This window comes from Brassica napus, chromosome C4 (genome assembly GCF_020379485.1).
Source record: "Brassica napus cultivar Da-Ae chromosome C4, Da-Ae, whole genome shotgun sequence".
Taxonomy (NCBI): domain Eukaryota; kingdom Viridiplantae; phylum Streptophyta; class Magnoliopsida; order Brassicales; family Brassicaceae; genus Brassica; species Brassica napus.
In genome coordinates, this window is record NC_063447.1 from 33970487 (window position 1) to 33988590 (window position 18104).

Consider the following 18104-nt stretch of genomic DNA (forward strand, 5'->3'; position numbering starts at 1 on the left):
TAGTTTATCAACAACAAAGATAATGAGTCAACTTCATTATTAATACATTGCCATTTCTTACATTAATTAATACAACAGACTAAACCCTATCACTAACCAAATTGTTAAACAAACCAGCAGTAATGAATAAAAGTCTTTAAAATCATTATAGAAAAAAAACAAGAACAATGAATACTTAGCCAAAGCAAACAACATGTTAAGGCGCAAGCCGCAAGCCGCAGGAGCAGCAGCAAAAAACAACAAGATCTTCCTCGTCCCTCTCCATTTGATGAGTTGTCTGCAATTTTTCATCCTCCAAAGCAAGAATCATCAGGACTTGGTGGTTGTTCCACTGGAGATCACTCTCTCATGTCCAATGTGTTCTCAGGAGGATCGAGCAATACCGGTTTATTAGAAGAGATCGTGAAGAAAGGGAAGAAAGAGAAGAAAAACATTTGATATATATGTAATTTGGGTGGAATAATTTGTTTTTCCATTCATCATAAATAAATAAGATGACATTTGTAATATATCATGAGCTTTTGATTATCATTTTTTTAAGGGAAATTTGCCAATATAGAACTAAATCTCTAAAGTACTGTCCCCTTAGAACTAAATTAACTTTTGACACATTTGGACATTGATTATCCTTTTTGTATATAAAAATTCATATCATTTTTCTTACAAAGGAAAAAAATATGGAAAAATAGTTAACTTAATGTAGACAAGCATGTGCATGTGAGAAAAATATTTTTGACATCAAAAGATGTTTACATAATGATTTGAAAAAATTGGCTAAATGTTCTAGTTAACCATATCTACCATCTACGGCGGTTTAGAATTTGTAATTTGAAAGAAACACAATGTTCTAAAGCATGTAGGCTGCACATTATAACGGAAACGTATTCAACTACTAAGGTAGAATATGAAGTTCACGATTTCTTCTATGCTTTATATTTCAGGTAGATTTAAAACACTAAACAATGTCATCTCATCAACCGCGCTAGAAAATATAATCTAAATCTTTCCTTTTTATAAACCACGCCAGAAAATTCAATCTACAACATGTCTTTATATCTACTACAGTAGTATATTACATCCTATTTATTATTATATTTTCTAAATTGGTAGAATGCAAGTTCTATAACGGTTAGTAAACAAAATCCGGAAATCTTGCTAAGAACGGTTATGAAATATTCTCTAAATCTTTTAAATATTTTGTTTTCCTTTTTTAATTGTTATTTTTCCTAAATTGTGGTCTTTTTCATCGTTGTCTATCACGATTTCTTCTTCTTTTTTCTTCTTCTCTATTTTTTTTCCTATCTAAACTATGGATTCACAAGAAGAGGTTGAATGGTGTGACAAAGAGAAGAGGAATGGAAATGATGTGCGATTTTCTTTGGTGGATTTTGTGAAGGAGGGTCAACATTTTATTTCGAAAACGCTTTTGAAGGCAGCATTCGAAATATGTGCAATGAAACATAATTTCGACTATAAGCTTGTCAAATCGGATAAAAAAGTGTGGTACATTCGTTGCGCAGATGATGATTGCAGCTGGCGTGTTCGTGCAGAGTTGCTTACCTGGTTCATCTTATTTTATCATCAAAAAGTATGTACCTCATCATTCATGTGCTCCATCCAAAAGGAAGGGTTCTGTTCGGACAGCTTCAGCAAAAACAATTGGTACTCTGATTATGCATATGTATGAAACTACTAAAGAAGGGCCGAGATCTAATGATATAGTCTAGTATATGAGTTCAGAACATGGAGTTGAGATATCCTATTCTTTGGCATGGGATGCACGTGAGTATGCAATCAACAAAGTGAAAGGCCTTCCAGAGGAAGGCTATGAAAAAATTCTCAAATACTTGCACATGATGAGGGAAGCTAATCCAGGGTCACACACGTCTTATGAAAGGGATTCTAAAGGGAGATTCAGATTCCTCTTCATCTCCTTTGGTCAGAGTCTTCACGGTTTCTATGTTGCAATTCAGAAAGTTATTGTTGTGGATGAGACGTTCTTGAAGAGCAAATACAAAGGGGTATTACTGGTTGCTACTGCATTAGATGGAAACTCGGATTTATATCTTATTGCATTTGGAGTTGTCGACTCAGAGAACGACCTTGCGTGGAACTGGTTTGTGAGACAACTTAATGCGGTCATTGCTGACGAGCATAGTTTAGCTTTTGTGTCTGATAGGAATTCCTCGATTGCTAAAGCTATTGCTAACGTGTACCCGCAAGCTCATCACGGAATTTGCATTCACCACTTGCTGAATAATGTTGTAACATATTTTAGTGGGAAAGGTGTGGATGGTTTGGTTGCAAAGGCTTCTAAAGCTTATCGAGCTGATGATTTTTGTAAGCTGTTCACTGCTATTTACTCTATTAGTCCTGAAATTGGAAATTATCTCATAGAAGCCGATGTGAGGAAGCGGGCTCGTTGTCAATTCCCGGGTTACAGGTATGATATCAGCACTACTAACCCTGCGGAGTCGATAAATTCTGCTTTGCGTACGCCTAGAGAGTTTCCAATAATACCTCTAATGCACAGCATTAGGGAAATGATGACTCGATGGTTTTTCCAACGTAGAACTTTAAGTTCTAAGCACTCGAAGCCACTGACCATTGCTGTGGAGAAGAAGATTGACAGAAGGATTGATAAGGGTAAAAAGTTTAAGGTCTTCCCAATTAGCGATGACAGGTTTTTGGTTCAAGGTGACACTTTTGACTGCATGGTTGACTTGGTCAGACGCACGTGTTCTTGTGGGAAGTTTGATCTGATGTAAATCCCATGCAGGCACGCCATAAAAGCAGGCTTCAGTGTTGGAATACAAGCACACACACTCACGGATGACATATACACTACTGCGTCATGGCGCATGGCTTATGAAGAAAGCATAAATCCTATTGGTGTCCCTGAAGATGCTTGGACTGTTCCATCTCATGTGGAGCAGACGAAAGTCCTTCCTCTAGAGTCTAGACGAGCTCCAGGTAGAAGAAAGAAACGCAGATACGAGACAGCCGAAGATAAGATCCGTTCGTCACAAGGAAATCAAGGCTCTAAAGGTCGCAAATGCAGCCGATGTGGGATTCGAGGGCACGATAGGAGAACATGTGATCGAGCAATATAGGATACTCAGTTCGTTTCATGCAAGCTTTGTTTATGTTGATTTATGCAAGTTATGTTTCTGGTTTTTTTGGGTTACTATGTTTCAGACTTTATGCAAGTTCTGTTTACGCAAGCTTTATTCATCTTGATTTACGCAAGTTATGTTTCAGAGACTATGAAAGTTATGTTTCAGCTTTGTTCATCTTGATTTATGCAAGTTATGTTTCACGTTTTTTAGGATACTATGTTTCAAAGACTATGAAAATTAGGTTTTTTTGACAACGTTGTTCAGAACACGACAATAAAACTGGAAATCAGATTGGTTCAATCTTTGAAAATGTAACTTGAATCAGATAACCATTACAATATCAATCACATTTGGACCAGAGACATAACAAACTGAAAAGGGTTCCTACGCAACCTACATCAAGCGAATGCTTATGGTTCATAACTTCTTCATGCACTGTCTTCTTCATGGAAATTCTCAGATCTTCAATTTCCTCAGCAACTCTCGCCTGATGCTCAGCCATCCTTTCAATCTCATCAAGCAGAGCCTCGTCCACCCACTTAAGAAGATGATTTTCTTTGTTTCTCTGTTTCAAAACACAAAACAAATCAATTGACATATAGAAGAATATGAAGTAATGAAATTTCAGATCTACCTGTAAACCAATCTCACATCTGAAGAATCATCTGTATGGGTTCTCCTCCGTTTTTGAAACATAAGTGACAATCTTATTTCCACACCAGCATCTGGAAGGGATCGCTCCATTGTTCTTCCTATTCGTCATTCTCTTTCGAGAAGGAGAGATTTTGTAAGAACAAGTAGGAGAAAAAAAACTGCAAGATGTAGTGTTTGTGGCCGTTTAATGATCTTATATAAGCAATATAATTAGGGTTTACAATGTTCTAATCGGATGGGTGTTTAGGGTCAACTTGTATGTGTTTTCATTATAAAGATTTGTTTTGATTATCATGATTTTTTCAGATTACTAATGATTGTTTTGATAAATTTTGACACCAAATAGATTGTGATACTTTAGTGTCATTTAGGGTATAGGGTTTGAAATCGTTTGTCTTCTTTAGTGTCATTTAAGGTATAGGGTTTAATATAGTTTGTCCTACTTTACTGCCATTTAGGGTATAGATAGGTTTTGATTTCGTTTATGTTTTGATAAAAATTAGGTCATCGCATATCAGTCATTTAGGGTATAGATCGGGTTTCATATTGTCACCTAAAAAGTAAAGAGAAAGCAACTTAAAGAGTCAAATAAAATAGTGAAATAAGGTAGTAACTAAAGGAGTAAAAATGGTAACTAAAAGAGTCAAATAAAAGCACCAAATAACAATATACTTCCTACACAAGTCATAACAGAAAGAACTTCATTCAAGTTCCACTAGAGCACTTGAAATTGTCATCGGGGGAGTGAATTTTGCCATCCTTTCAATAAGAACAAGATCAATAGCAGCTTCCCATAGGTCATAAGCAATCTTCTGCCGCGCTTCACGAATGTTGTTGTCATTCACCAGGGAAAAGTCTAAGCCTAGAAGATGGCATTCAATGTGCTTCAAGGCATATACTCCACAGTCACTGCTACTTTTGTTCAATAAGAAGGGCATTGAGGCGTAGGAGACGGTATACTGCTTGACGTGATACTGCCGACTCTTAGAAGACTGAACAGCTTTGACAATTCGATGGATGAGAACTACAAATGGCTCCACTGCACCGGGGTGTCTCAGTCCCTCACAGTCAAAGACCTCTATCGACCGAGTAACAAAGTTGACGCACATAGAGATCCAGTGCTTACCGACATTTAGGGGAACATACATGCAGTTAACATCAAGATCCCACATTAGTCTTGTTCGTCCGTGTGATGGAAGTTCGCCAATGCCGTACTATTGTAGCTGTCCTGTTACTTTGAATTTCTTCTTGTCCTTCTTATACTCGTTGTAAGAGTTCGTAATTTGATTACTGAACAAACACGTCATGAAGGCTACTTTATTTGGAAACCATCGCCGCAAGGAAGTCCTCTCAGTGAATAACCACATCATACCATCAATTTCCTGCATAATTTAATAAAAGACTGTAAGTTTGTGTACACAAAATAAAAAGTAACAAGTTACTAACTCACCTTATTCAGGAGCCACTCTGAAGGTCCCACGACACGAGATACTAACTCATTTATGAGCATAGATGGTCCAATTTTTAGTTCTATACATTACAAAATCAGTATCAAAATGGTAGAATTGTAAAAAAATTTAAAAATGTAAACTTACTTGAAAGTTTTGGTCCAGTCAACAAGTTTGGCCCATAATTCCTCAGGGACAAACACTAGTGAGTAATCGGGATCATGTATCCGGTCCTCATGTGAGTCCACGTCTTTCAGAGTAGGTGGTCTCCAATCCGCAGGCTTAAATGAAGACAGTGGAGTGGCAAAGTCAGCTGGTTCATCACCATCCAGATGTTGTGAAGGATCAAAACCTTTAACATGAGATGCTTGAGAAAAGTTTCCCATGGCTTCTTGTAAAGTGTCTTGGGTCCCCTTATCTACACATCTCGATGATTTGGTCAAATTCTTCAAAAAATCGATCATTTCATTTTCATCAGTTTGAACATCATGTTAATAAAAACAAGCATAACATTAATACTAAAAAGGACAGTCCATAGAAAAATATAGAAAAGTACATTACAAAATAGTCAATCCCACAAGTCATCATCATTAGTTCATACAAGCCAATATATAACATATCACAATACAAGGACATTACAACAAAAGATAATTCATCCTACGTATTACAAAAGAGTCGACATAGCAAAATACATAGAGAAGTATATTACAGAGCTTCATTTTTTGGTTACCTCTCTTACTGGCCGAGGATCCACATTTGCAGATGCCTTGCCTTTTCCCTTTGCTGCGGGAGGACCCGTACTATGAGATGATGGTCCTTGGTCTTTCCCAAGTGTTGCTGAAGGAGACAGAATCTCAGATGCGTTGCCTTTTCCCACTGTATCCGATAGACCCTTAATCTGAGAGACTTGTTCCTTGAGTTGAGCCACCTCATTGGCAACGTTGTCAAAACGCTCATGGATGTCCTTCTGCACCACTTCCTTAAAAGAGTTGAAAGAAGCGGTGAACAAATCTTCAATGAAGGTCTTCATTTCACTAGGGACACCACTGTTGTGTTCAGCCGCACGTTGACAAAGCAGTTGTTTCTTTCGAGACTCGGCACCAGGATCAATTAGCTTGCGCTTGCCTCTTTTCGCAGCAACAGCCGGTTCCCCTGCAATAACAGTCGGTTCCTCTGCAACAACAGACGGTTCCTCTGCAACATCAGCCGGTTCATCTTGTTCTGAATCAGAAAGGTCCATATATGCAGGCAAAGACTCAACTTCCCAATCGAAATGCGTCCAATCTTGTTTGGCATTGATCAATTCAACAATACGACCAACTCTTTCGTCCTTCTTTTCATCTTCCCTAAGGAACTCAGTATTATCAATCACATCGAAATCACCAGTAGATGATATAAATGTGAACACCTCTCCCTGCAAGAACAAACGAAACAATAAGCTTACATTGAAAAATTATTGAACTCAATATTAATAGAAGAAAGATCAGTTACCTTATCAAAGTGGGACTCTAGGCTGGTTATATCTTGGTAGGATACTTTTCCACTACCTTTCCAATTCCTACATCTCATTTTCTTCATGTTTTTTTTTTTTTTTATCTTTTTACCCACCATAGAACCAATGTCTGGAATTGCCTCCATAATCCATATCTGAAACACATTTGAGAATCCATCCAACACGTAGCTGTTCTTCGTATGCACATCTTCTCTTGCTCTGAGTATTGATGCAATCAGCTCATCATAAGCGCGAAGACCCCAAGGATACATCCTCAATTTCTCAAAATCCATCACCAAACGGATGTATTCTTGAGGGATATACACTTTCCAATCCTTAGCCATGAGGAATGATTGTATAATAGACAGATACACTAACCTCACTCTGTCCACATACGACTACTCGTTACACACTTTAAGGAGCTCATCCCTTATAGTATATAAGTTGATCTTCGCACTGGTCTTTAGCGCATTGCTCCAGAACCCCTTATCATTCTTCCAGTTAATGAAGTCTACGTCGGGTTCCTCTTTGTACTTCAATCCAATCACAGCATAAAATTCTTGCATAGAAAACCTAAGAGGCCTCTTCGCAAAAAGAAACCACAGCTCGTGAAGCTTGGAAACCCTGAGCTGTTTGCACATGAAGCTGTGAATAATCTTCCCTGAGTAGATGAGGTTGTTCTCTATGATCGCCAGAAGAGGCTCGAAGACAAGGTCTTTCAAAATTTCCTCATACTCATCTTTCAGAGCAACCTTTACCGCATTCAGAAGCGTCCGTCTACATGTGTTGTTAATCTTATCAATCTGCGTATCAGCTCCTTCTTGAAGAATGCGTTTAGGCAACTGGTGAGCCATTCCTAAAAAACATGAATTCAATAAGTTAACAGCAAACCAAATATTACCATCTCACATTTACTAGTCTATTAGACAATTCAAAACTACGTAGAAACAAAATTCGAAACAAAATATAATCAACTAGCAAATGTGTTTTCCTCTAAAAGAAAACAGAGTCAAAGCTATGCACCAAATGAATAACAAAAGTATACACACTATCGACAAATTCAATTCAAATAACAAACCCGATCCCAAACAAAAAGCATGTCAAAGTCATTAGCCTTTTCAAATCTATTAGGAATTCTAAACCTTAATAAAGAAGATACCAAACAAAAGAGAACTCAAAATCACCTCAACAACAAGCCACGATCAACTCACACCCCACTCAACCACATTCCGCCTCTTAAAACCATAAACTTGAATCGATTTGTGTTTTTAAACAATGAACTCTCTTCCTAGTACATGCAAATAAACATAACGAACAAAAAAAAAGAAGCAAAATCGTAAAGGGGATTTCAAAGCCTAACCTTCAAATTGTCGGAACCGAGATGAAGGCAGAGCACAAGAAAACAACTGTGAAACTAATCGTCTTTAATCGGGGAGGAGAAGCTACTCCCGAGCTTGAACAGCTCCGATCGTCGTCGGCGGCGGAGATAAGAACAACAATCTAACCGGTGGCTCTAAAAGAGGAAATACGTAAGAAGGAGGAGGGAGAAGCGATGTGAGTACTCGTTGAAGCTCTCCGACGAACCAAGAAACTCAGAGGCGGAAGGTGTCGCCGGCGAGAAAGAAATCGTCTCTCGATTGGGAAAGAGAGTCGGAGAGAACGAGATTGATATTTGAGAATATATTGCCTTATTTTTATTCAATTAAGTATGTACTTTTTAATTCATATATATATTTTTTAATTTTATTAACTATATTATAAAGAAAATGACAAAACAGTAGATTCACTAGGTATTAGTTCTATACGGGCAAGGATTACTTCTATACGGACAAGGTTTGTGAATTTAGTTTTAAAGGGACAATACTTTAGAGATTTAGTTCCATATTGGCAAATTTCCATTTTTTTAACTAAGCGATTTTGATTATCTATTATAAAAATTGTGTAAAAACAATATTTGATTCAGTTTCAGTTAATTAATTAACCTAGTTAAGAATCTTGTATATTTTGTCATCGAGGTTGGAATTCCATTATAAGATTTTTAAAAACTACGTTGAGATCCTCGATTATTATAAACGTTATTTATGCATTTGCACTTTTTGAGATATCTTTGCTTGAAATTAAAAGAGAGTTTTACAATGGTCTAAGAAGAAAAAATGCCAACGGAATAAGAAAATATCTTCAGAAACAAAGCCAGCATAAAACATTTTTTTTTGTACAACTAATTAATTTTCCCCAAAAGCAAAACCCTGTAGAAAATAAGTAGACTCATAACCAAAATAGAACTAATTCAATATAACTTAAAATGAAAGAATACCATATTGAATGCAATTTTTCGACACTTCCAGATCTTAGGAATGAGATTTATTGTCTTCGCCTAAAAAGCCTAAAAAACAAGCACATGTGCAGCGCAGGAGCAGCCGCAAAAACAACAGGATAAGGCACATGAGGGTTAAAATGCCACGTCGAGATCCTCGATTATTAAGTAGTTTAGAAAACAAAGACAATGAGTCAACTGTTATAAATTAACTTATAATTTTATAGTATTAAAAAATTTAAATAAAAGCGAAATTTTATACCCGCAGAGATGGGATAACACTGATATATGATAAATAACGAAAGAGAGAGATTACTATAGAGAGGAAGAAGAGAAATGTAAGGGACGAGTTACAACGAACGAAAACGTTCGTATATATAGAAAAAAAATTCACTGTGCAAATAGTGCAGCGGGCCCCACATCTTTTATATTTTCAACACTTTCGGCACTTCTCTTTCTAACTTTCATAACACTCCCCCTTGGGGACCGGTGTCACTATCCACTCTCGCTTAACGTCTTTGTTGCCTCGTTAAAAACCTTTCTCGTAAAACCCAATGGGAAAAACCATAGTAAGGTAAAAAGAGTATAACCACGTAAGCCCCCCCCCCCCCCTCGAATAAGCAGTCATAGATCCTTCTGATGACACATTCCAATGTTATGGATGTGTTTTCTAAATACCGAGGTAGGGAGTGATTTTGTGAAGAGGTCGGCTGCATTGTCGCATGATCGAACATATCTTACTTCAATCTCTTTATTCTTCTCGAGCTCTTGAGTGTATGAGAAGAACTTCGGAGGTATATGTTTGGTTCTATCGCTTTTGATATATCCTTCATTCGTTTGAGCAACACATGCCGCGTTATCTTCATATAGAATAGTTGGCTCCGTATTTTCGTCAATCCCACTGCTTGAACAGATGTGTCGGCTTATTGATCATAGCCATACACATTGTATACTTGCTTCATGGAGTGCAATGATCTCAGCGTGATTTCAAGATGTAGCAACAAGTGTCTGCTTCTGAGAACGCCAAGATATGACGGTGCCTCCAATTGTAAAAACGTATCCTGTTTGGGATCGAGCTTTGTGTGGAACTGACAAATAACCTGCATCTGCAAAACCAATCATTTGACCTTTCGAATTTTTAGGATAAAACAAACCTAAATCAATTGTTCCTTGAAGGTAACGAAAGACATGTTTAATTCCATTCCAATGTCTTCATGTAGGAGATGAACTGAATCTCGCTAAAAGATTGATGGCAAAAGATATGTCAGGTCGAGTACAATTTGCAAGATACATAAGGGCTCCAATTGCACTTAAATATGGAGTTTTAGGACCAAGTATTTCTTCATTTTCCTCAGATGGTCGAAACGGATCATTTTCAACATTAAGTGATCTAACGACCATCGGGGTGCTAAGAGGAGTTGATTTATCCATGTTAAAGCGTTTCAATACTCGTTTGGTATATGTAGACTGGTGTACAAATATACCCTTTTGAGAATGCTCAATTTGTAACCCTAGACAATATTTTGTCTGTCCGAGATCTTTCATCTCAAATTCTCCTTTTAAATAATCTGATGCCTTTTTTATTTTTTCTTGTGTTCCAATAATGTTAAGATCATCAATGTACACCGCGATTATCACAAATCCGGATGTTATTTTCTTTATGAAAACACAAGGGCATATAGGATCATTCGTGTATCCTTCTTTTGTTAAGTGTTCACTGAGACGATTATACCACATTCGTCCAGATTGCTTTAAGCCATATAATGATCTTTGCAATTTATTGCACATAACTCTTTAGGTTTGGAACTTAATGTTTCTGGCATTTTAAATCCATCTGGGATTCTCATATAGATATCAGTATCTAATGATCCATATAAATATGCCGTAACGACATCCATGAGACGCATTTCTAAATTTTCATTAGCGGCTAGGCTCATCAGGAATCTAAATGTGATTGTGTCCATAACAGGAGAATAAGTTTCCTCATAATCAATTCCTGGCCTTTGAGAGAATCCTTGGGCTACGAGACGAGCTTTGTATCTTGTAATCTCGTTTTTCTCATTTCTTTTTCGGACAAACACCCATTTGTACCCAACAGGTTTTATATCTTTGGGTGTGAGCACAATAGGTCCGAATACATTTCGTTGTTAAGCGAATCTAGTTCGACTTGAATTGCATCTTTCCATTTTATCCAGTCATGTCTCTTTTTGACATTCATATACAGACTTTGGCTCTGGATCTTCGTTTTCATCATCTATTTCCTTTGCTAAAAGGTATGAGAAAACGTCATCAATATCATCCATCTCTTTTAGTTTCCATATCTTTCCATTATGGATGTAATTGATAGAAATCTCATGATTTCCTTCAGATTCAAGATGCTTTATATTGTCGTTAGATTCACAATTTTCTTTTTCCAAAATATTTTCTGTTATTTTGGGAGTATCATGCTTTTCACATTCCTTACGTTTTCTAGGAAATTTATCCTTTGAACCAATAGGTCTATCGCGCTTTAAACGTGTTCCTGATTCACGTGTATCAACTGCCGTTCCACCGTTTTGTGGTATTTCAATACGAGCAGGAGTATTTGCAGCGGGTATATGTGATTTAGTTACCATTTTGGTATCAGCAAATGCATCAGGTAGTTGATTTGCTATATTTTGTAAATGCATGATACGTCGAACTTCTAGTTATGACTGTTTTGTAGGAGGATCAATGTGTAATAAAGATGGCACACTCCATTTGATTTTTTTTCCTATTTGTTTATTGTCTCCCCTATAGTTGGGAATTCTTTCTCGTTGAAATGACAATCGGCAAATCGTGCCGTAAACACAACACCAGTTTGTGGTTCTAGGTATCTTATTATTGATGGAGAATCATAGCCAATATATATTCCCAACCGTCTTTGCGGTCCCATCTTTGTACGTTGCGGTGGTGCTATTGGAATATAAACCGCACAACCGAAGATTTTAGATGAGAGATATTTGGTTCTTTTCCAAATGCTAACTGTAATGGGGAATATCTATGGTATGCACTTGGTCTTATCCGAATTAGTGCTTCTGCATGCAAAATAGCATGTCCCCATACAGAGTTTGGGAGTTTTGATCTCATGATTAATGGCCTTGCAATTAGTTGCAGTCGTTTAATTAATGATTCTGCCAAACCATTTTGTGTATGAACATGAGCATCCGAATGCTCTACTTCAATCCCTGATACCATACAATAATCATTAAAAGCTTGGGATGTGAATTCACCAGCGTTATCTAATCTAACTCTTTTAATTGGATAATCCGAGAATTGTGCTCTTAATTTGATTATCTGAGTTAGAAATCTCGTAAATGCCATATTTCGAGATGATAACAAACAAACATGTGACCATCTACTCGATGCATCGATTAATACCATAAAGTAGTAGAATGGTCCACACGGAGGATGTATTGGTCCACAAATATCACCTTGGATTCTTTCCAAAAACTTTGGTGATTCATTGTCAATTTTGGTTGGTGATGGTCTTATGATTAATTTCCCAAGAGCACAAGCCTCACATGTCATTTTATTATTTTGGTATATATATTGGGGTTTTATTGAATGACCATGTGAACTTTCAATGATTTTTCGCATCATTGTAGTGCCTGGGTGACCAAGACGATCATGCCATAATGTAACATCTTATGGGTTTCTTTTGATCACAAGATGTGATTCTATAGCATCAATATAAGTGTGATGTAATCCAGAAGGAAGTTCTGGAAATTTTTCCAGTACAAGGCCTTTGCCTGATTTTTCAGAAGTTATATAAAAATACTTCTTTCAATTCTCAGTTGCAGACTGAGTGTCATACCCTTGACGGTATATATCTTTGAAACTCAACAAATTTCTCTTAGAATTTGGAGAATATAAGGCATTATTTATGAAAAACTTTGTTCCATTAGGCAACATAAAGTTTGTCTTGCCAATTCTTTCGATCAGGTCTGTAGGACCTGATATTGTGTTTACAGTCATTTTTACTGACTTTAAAGTAGAGAAATATCTCTTATCTTTCAGTATAGTGTGTGTTGTGCCACTATCTGGTATGCAAACTTCTCTACGAATTTGCTTAGTTGTTGTTCCATTTGCTTTCTTATCCATTGCTGTAACTCACAGTTAATATCAATAAAGAAAAAAAACTTTCATAATGCATCAATAACAAGTACACAATAATTATACATTAGTTATTCTGAAATACAACATTTTTCTGAAAGTGAAATACATAATAATATTTTATGGCATTACTGGGCATTATTAAGCTTGTTCAGTACAAGCATTTCAATTATTTTGATGAGTGGCCTCGTCAAAATCTCCCATAAAGTCAGAGGATTCGAGGTATGTCGATGTTGTACCCACAAGGTGTTCATTGAGATTTACTTCCTTTGCCTTGCCTTTAATAGATTCATGGAACAATTGGCATAGATGCCGAGGAGTTCGACACACTTGAGACCAATGTCCCTTTGATCCACATCTGTAACAGACGTTCTCATTTTTATGAGTAGGGTTTTCTTGGGTTTCTTTCCCTTTTATCCGATCAGATCGATTCCATGTGTTGGATCCCCTTCCTCTTGGGTTGTTACTCCTTTCACGGTTGCGATTAAATCGATGACCACGACCACGACCAAAACCACGATTGTGACCACGGCCACGACCACGCCCACGATAAGAATAATTTCCTTTTTCCGAATTTTTTATATCTGTTGCATTCACCTCAGGAAATGCTTTGGTTCCCGTGGGTCCGGCATTGTGGTTTTCAATGAGGAGTTCATTATTTCTCTCCGCTATTATAAGCCCACAGCGAGTTTAGAGAACCTCGTATACCCACAATTTCTATATTGTTCTTGTAGAACATAATGATTTTTGTGGAACGTTTGGTAAGTTTTCTCGAGCATTTCTGCTTCCGACATAGGCTTACCGCAATAATCTAATTACGCCGCTATCCTCAATATAGCGGAATTGTACGTTTCCACCTTTTCAAAATCTTGAAATCGTAGATTTTTCCACTCATCGAGTGCATGGGGGAGAGTAATTTTCTTTTGGTTATCAAACCTCTCCTTTAGAGCTTTCCAAAGATCTAAGGGATGTTTGGTTCTCGCATAATCATGCGTAAGATTTTCATCTAGATGCCTTCTCAGAAATATGACGGCCCTAGCCTTTTCATGAGAGGTTGATATATTGCCTTCTTTTATTGTTTCGAGTATTTTCTCAGAATCTAGATGAAACTCCATGTTTGTAACTCATGCCGTGTAGTTCGCCCCAGTTACTTCCAAGGCCGGAAACTGAAGTTTCTCGATTTTTGCCATTTGTATTTCAAATTGGAGAACGATCGTGCTGATAACGTGTTATAAAATAACTTATAATTTTATAGTATTGAGAAATTTAAATAAGGGCAAAATTTTATATCCGCAGAGAAGGGATAACACTGATATATGATAAATAACGAAAGAGAGAGATTACTATAGAGAGAGAAGAGAGATGTAAGGAACGAGTTACAACGAACGAAAACGTTCGTATATATAGAAAAGAAATTCACTGTGCAAATAGTGCAGCGGATCCCACATCTTTTATATTTTCAACACTTTCGGCACTTCTCTTTCTGACTTTCGTAACATCAACTTAATTATTTAATACATCGTCATTTCTTACATTAATAAGTGCAAGACTAAGCCTATATATCATTAACCAAATTGTTCAAAAATCCTGCAACAGTAATTAATAAAAGTCTAAGTAATCAGAATATCAAAGAACAAGAAAGCTGAATCATCAGCACAAACAAAACATGGTAAGGCGTACGAGCAGCAGAAAAACAAGAACACGATCTTCCTCGTCCTTCCCCATTCGATGAGTTGTGTGAAATTTTTCATTTTCATCCTCCAAGGGACAGAGTAGGTGCTCTTTTTTTTTGAGAAAAAAAGAACCTCAAGACTTGATGGTGGTTCTCTCAAGTCAAATGTATTCTCAGGAGGGTCGAGCAATACCGCTTTATTATAAGAGATCATGAAAGAAGGGAAGAAAGAGAAGAAAAACATTTGATTATCTACGTAATTTGGGTTGAATTATTATTATTACTTCCTTTTTTTATAATCTTGGTGTGATTCCAAAAACTACTTTTTGGGTTGAATTATTGATTTTACCTTTTCATTCTAAATAAATAAGATAACATTTGTAACATAAATCATGAGATTTGATCATCTATTATCAAAATTGAGTTTTGAAACAAAATTTAATTCACTTTCAGTTAATTATTAACCTGGTTGAGAAATTCGTGTATTTTGTCATCGAGGTTGGAATTTTTTATGAGAGTAAAAAAGCTACATCGAAATCCTCGATTATTCTAAATGTTATTTATACGTGTTATTTATATGTTTGCATTTTTCTTGGACGTTTTTGATTGAGAATTTAAAGAGTTTTTACAATAGTCTAAAAAAAACAAGGCCAACTGAATAATAAAAAATCTTTGGAAACAAAGCCCGTGTAAAAGTTTTTTTTATACAACTGAATTTTCTCCAAAAACAAAACCTTAAAAAAGAAGTAGTCTCAACCTCAAACTGAAAAAATACGAGATAGCTTAAAATGAAAGAATACCATACTAAAATGCATTTTTCTACAGTTCCGGATCTTAAGAATGAGATTTATTGTTGTCGCCTAAAACAAAGTGTTTTCATTTGTGTGGATTTTTTTTATTTTATCACATTTTCGATATATAAAATATTTTAAGTTTAGAAAGTATCCTTTTTACAAATTTCTAGTTTATATTCTTTTTTTCAACAAAAATTTCGAGTTTACATATATGCCAAAAACTAAAGGAATAATTTTGTTTTGTCTGGGAGTTAGAACATGTATATGAAGTTCCAGACTTAGACCATCTACAATGATTTTCTCTATTTTTAGAGTATTTTTACAAACCGAGTATAGTTTATTTCTAATGGTTTATTCTATAGTTTATGCTATTAATATTTTAAATATATTTTGTTTCTCGTTTATGACTAATATGTTTTATTTATAAAATTTACAATTCAATCCCATATATTGTATTTTTGCAATATTTTCACAAAATATGATAATTATATTAAAACATTTAATATGATAAAATTATATTACATTATATAACAAATAGATTTTAACTTAAACATCACCATCAGTGAAAACTGAAAAGTGATTGTTTATGTTATCACTATCATATTCATTTTAAACAAGAAAAAATTATATCACTTTTGCAAAATGTGGTATGACATTAATTATGTCATGTGCAATTTCCTTTATGAATATTTATATTGTTGGTAAGATTATTTAGTTATGGTAACAACTAATAAATTAAATCCTATATCACCAAGTAAATTTACTTTATAAATTTTATTTTCTGGCAAGAGATTTGAAATAGAGTATTGACTAATAATTTATTCATCGCCTTTAAATTAATATATATATATATATATATATCACATTAGTAAAAAATAAACTAAATATAATTACAATATAAATATTTCTACATTAAGTTATATATAAAATTTTGGTGTATATATTAAGAAAAAATAATTATAATTAAGTGTGTCTTAATAATTACAAAACCAAAGTAATATTAGCCGAGTAATAATTTTGTTGATTGTTAAATGATTGAAATTTTATAGAAGTGGTTTTATTATGTGTCATCATCATATTCACTCAACATAGAAAATATGACCTGACTGGTTAAATGTGACATGTCATCATTTAATTGTGGTATATACAATTCTTAATAAATATTCATTAAGGATTTTAAAATATGGCAATAACTAATAGTTATTACATTCCTATTAAAGTAAATTATATATATCTTATTAAAAATAAACAAAATATAATTACAAATCACGCTCCTCGGATTGTTGTTAGGTTGTAGTTATCAAGGTCTGGTCAAAGAAGGAGCTGAGCATTTTCACATTTTTACCTAAGCCCCAACTTTAAGGGATGCATGGTGGATATTTACGGACGAGCAGGTCAGCTTGATAAGGCTCTTGAGATAATACATGTGTCTTCCTGCCATGAAGATCCTGTATTGTGGAGAACCCTTCTTGGCTCTTGCAAAATCATCCACAGGAATTTGGAACTAGAAGAAGTAGCTATATATGAAGAAACTGATGCAGCTCAAGGTTTTCAATGCAGGGGATTACGTGCGTATGACGTCGATATATTCTGCAGCGAATGAAGCTCAAGGTGTTGCTAGAATGTGAAAGCTAATAAGAAGCCATGATTTACGGACAGTTCCAGGCTGGAGTTGGATTGAGATTGATGATCAAGTTCACAAGTTTGTTGTATGACAAAATGTATCCAGAGTGAGCACTAATTTACACAGAACTAGAGGAAGTAACCCGTCATTCTATCTGGTTACAAGGCGGAGTACTAAAAAATAACTGGTTGAGCTCTATCTGAACTGTCAGTTGCTTACAAATGTGTGTCATTCTATCTGGTTACAAGGCGGAGGACTAAAAAATAACTGGTTGAGCTCTATCTGAACTGTCAGTTGCTTACAAAATGTGTGTCAAAAGAATTCAATCGGGTTTGATTAAGGGTTCATTAATGTTTCTACACCAGGAGGTCTAGGGTTCAAACCCTAGAAAAGCAAATTATGCAGATTATGGAGGAAAAATGTTACAAGAGATCTTCAGCATGGTGCAGGGTGTATCATCGAACATGGATCTCATAGGGCAGCTCGGAGTGACGCAGTCAGGCGTGTATTCTCATATGGTGGTAGAATTGTCAGCTGTAGAATCGTCTATGTAATATTTCTCAGCGCTGTAATACCATAATTAATCAGACGTTAAAAAAAAAAATTCAATCGGGAGATTTTTGTTAAAGATAGAGTTAGGTTTCATCACTTAAATGAGTGAGAGTGCTCTCTATCAGGTGTGATAAATAGTTTCAGGTTCCAAATTGTACATGGTTTGCTCTCTCTCTCTCTCTCTCTGACTGAAATATATTTTTAGCTTCAATTTAGATAATAAGAGAACTGTTAAGGAAAATTTCCTTTCTTTCTTTCTACAACCGTCTCAAGAATATTATTTGCAAAAAACATTATTTAG

The 18104-nt window shown here is 35.6% G+C and overlaps 3 protein-coding genes across 3 annotated transcripts; 1 reads left to right on the plus strand and 2 right to left on the minus strand.

Moving 5' to 3' along the window:
* The first annotated feature begins 1730 nt into the window (after positions 1-1730).
* Positions 1731-3113, plus strand: LOC106373136. Its single transcript, XM_048755802.1, has 2 exons — positions 1731-2683; positions 2780-3113. The coding sequence occupies exons 1-2, from the start codon at positions 1731-1733 to the stop codon at positions 3111-3113; spliced, it is 1287 nt and encodes a 428-aa protein (XP_048611759.1).
* A 1361-nt stretch (positions 3114-4474) lies between these two features.
* LOC125586027 lies at positions 4475-4945 on the minus strand. Its single transcript, XM_048755804.1, has one exon. It carries the CDS (start codon positions 4943-4945, stop codon positions 4475-4477), a length of 471 nt encoding a protein of 156 aa, XP_048611761.1.
* Positions 4946-5364: 419 nt separating this feature from the next.
* Positions 5365-7057, minus strand: LOC106445224. The gene is made up of 3 exons (XM_048755805.1): positions 6830-7057; positions 5952-6635; positions 5365-5667 (listed from the first exon to the last, which is right to left on the minus strand). Exons 1-3 carry the CDS (start codon positions 7055-7057, stop codon positions 5365-5367), a joined length of 1215 nt encoding a protein of 404 aa, XP_048611762.1.
* Between the last annotated feature and the right edge of the window lie 11047 nt (positions 7058-18104).